At 36.5% G+C, this 928-nt stretch overlaps 1 protein-coding gene across 2 annotated transcripts in view; it reads left to right on the top strand.

The window, feature by feature from the left end:
* Window positions 1–6: 6 nt before the first annotated feature.
* The window catches only part of LOC106871921 (esterase OVCA2), a 37,114-nt gene continuing 36,192 nt past the window's right edge, over window positions 7–928 (top strand). The window contains exon 1 of one of the 2 annotated variants that reach the window (XM_014918678.2): window positions 7–50. In XM_014918678.2, the coding sequence (XP_014774164.1) occupies window positions 9–50 (42 nt within the window). In that variant the 5' untranslated portion in view covers window positions 7–8. Of the gene's footprint in view, window positions 51–127; window positions 219–928 lie in introns of those variants that run through there. The other variant, XM_014918677.2, reaches the window with a different exon arrangement.

The following is a 928-nucleotide window of genomic DNA, read 5'->3' on the forward strand; positions in this document are numbered from 1 at the left end:
GACCTTGCATGATGTTCCCCTTGGTGTCGGTGTCACCTCTGGAAATTATGGTAAGCCTCCTCAAAAATATCTATCACTCTTTTTGTTTTTAAAACTACGAATAATGAAATTTCAGAGTGGATAGTTTTATAGTAGGAACTTATACACCGCTTCTTATCAACAAGGCCAGTATGTTAGCGTCACAGCTAAATATTTCGTCTCCGAGAAGAATTGTCCGTGTAAGAGCATATTTTTAGAAATTCATTTTTCAAAATTGTTATTGTGAAATTTTAACAGGCGGAGGTAAAGAATACGCACACCACCCGTTTTCGGCGTAACCCTAACCCTAAATACCGGGTGTGCGTAGTCTTTGCCTTCGCCATTTGAACATACTTTATAGATTTGGGCAAATAATAAATTTCTGTTGTCACAAAGAGCAACTCGCACATTTACTTCAGTCAAAGGTCATCGGCATGTTTAATGACAACATATTTCACATTCACACAGGGAATATTGAGTAGAAATTAGGGGACGATTTTTTTTTAACTCTGTAAAGTAAAACAAACTACACTGGTTGAAAGGGAGGATCCGATTCTGAAAAAAAATTTTCAAAAATCACTTTTTCGAAATTTCAGTTTTGTGAGATTTGGCTGTTATTTCTAGCATATGGATAGCCCACTTGAAGGCCTGAGGGTATATATTCTTTTTTTTTTTTTCTTCTTGTTGAAAAATTGAAATTTTACAAACAAATTTTTTCCAACAAATTTTTTTCCAAATCATCTTCGTATTGGCGTTCCTTCGTTTTTACTCAACGAAACCAAAACAAAAAGTCGCTTGTTTCCGTGACAACTGACAATTCACTTCGGATATCTTCGTGACCTCCGCGACAGCTGATAAAATAGGAGGAGGAGAAGAAAGCTAATGGGTTGTGTGCGCGTGCTTGTTCATG

The sequence above is a fragment of the Octopus bimaculoides genome, chromosome 9, assembly GCF_001194135.2.
Source record: "Octopus bimaculoides isolate UCB-OBI-ISO-001 chromosome 9, ASM119413v2, whole genome shotgun sequence".
Lineage (NCBI taxonomy): Eukaryota > Metazoa > Mollusca > Cephalopoda > Octopoda > Octopodidae > Octopus > Octopus bimaculoides.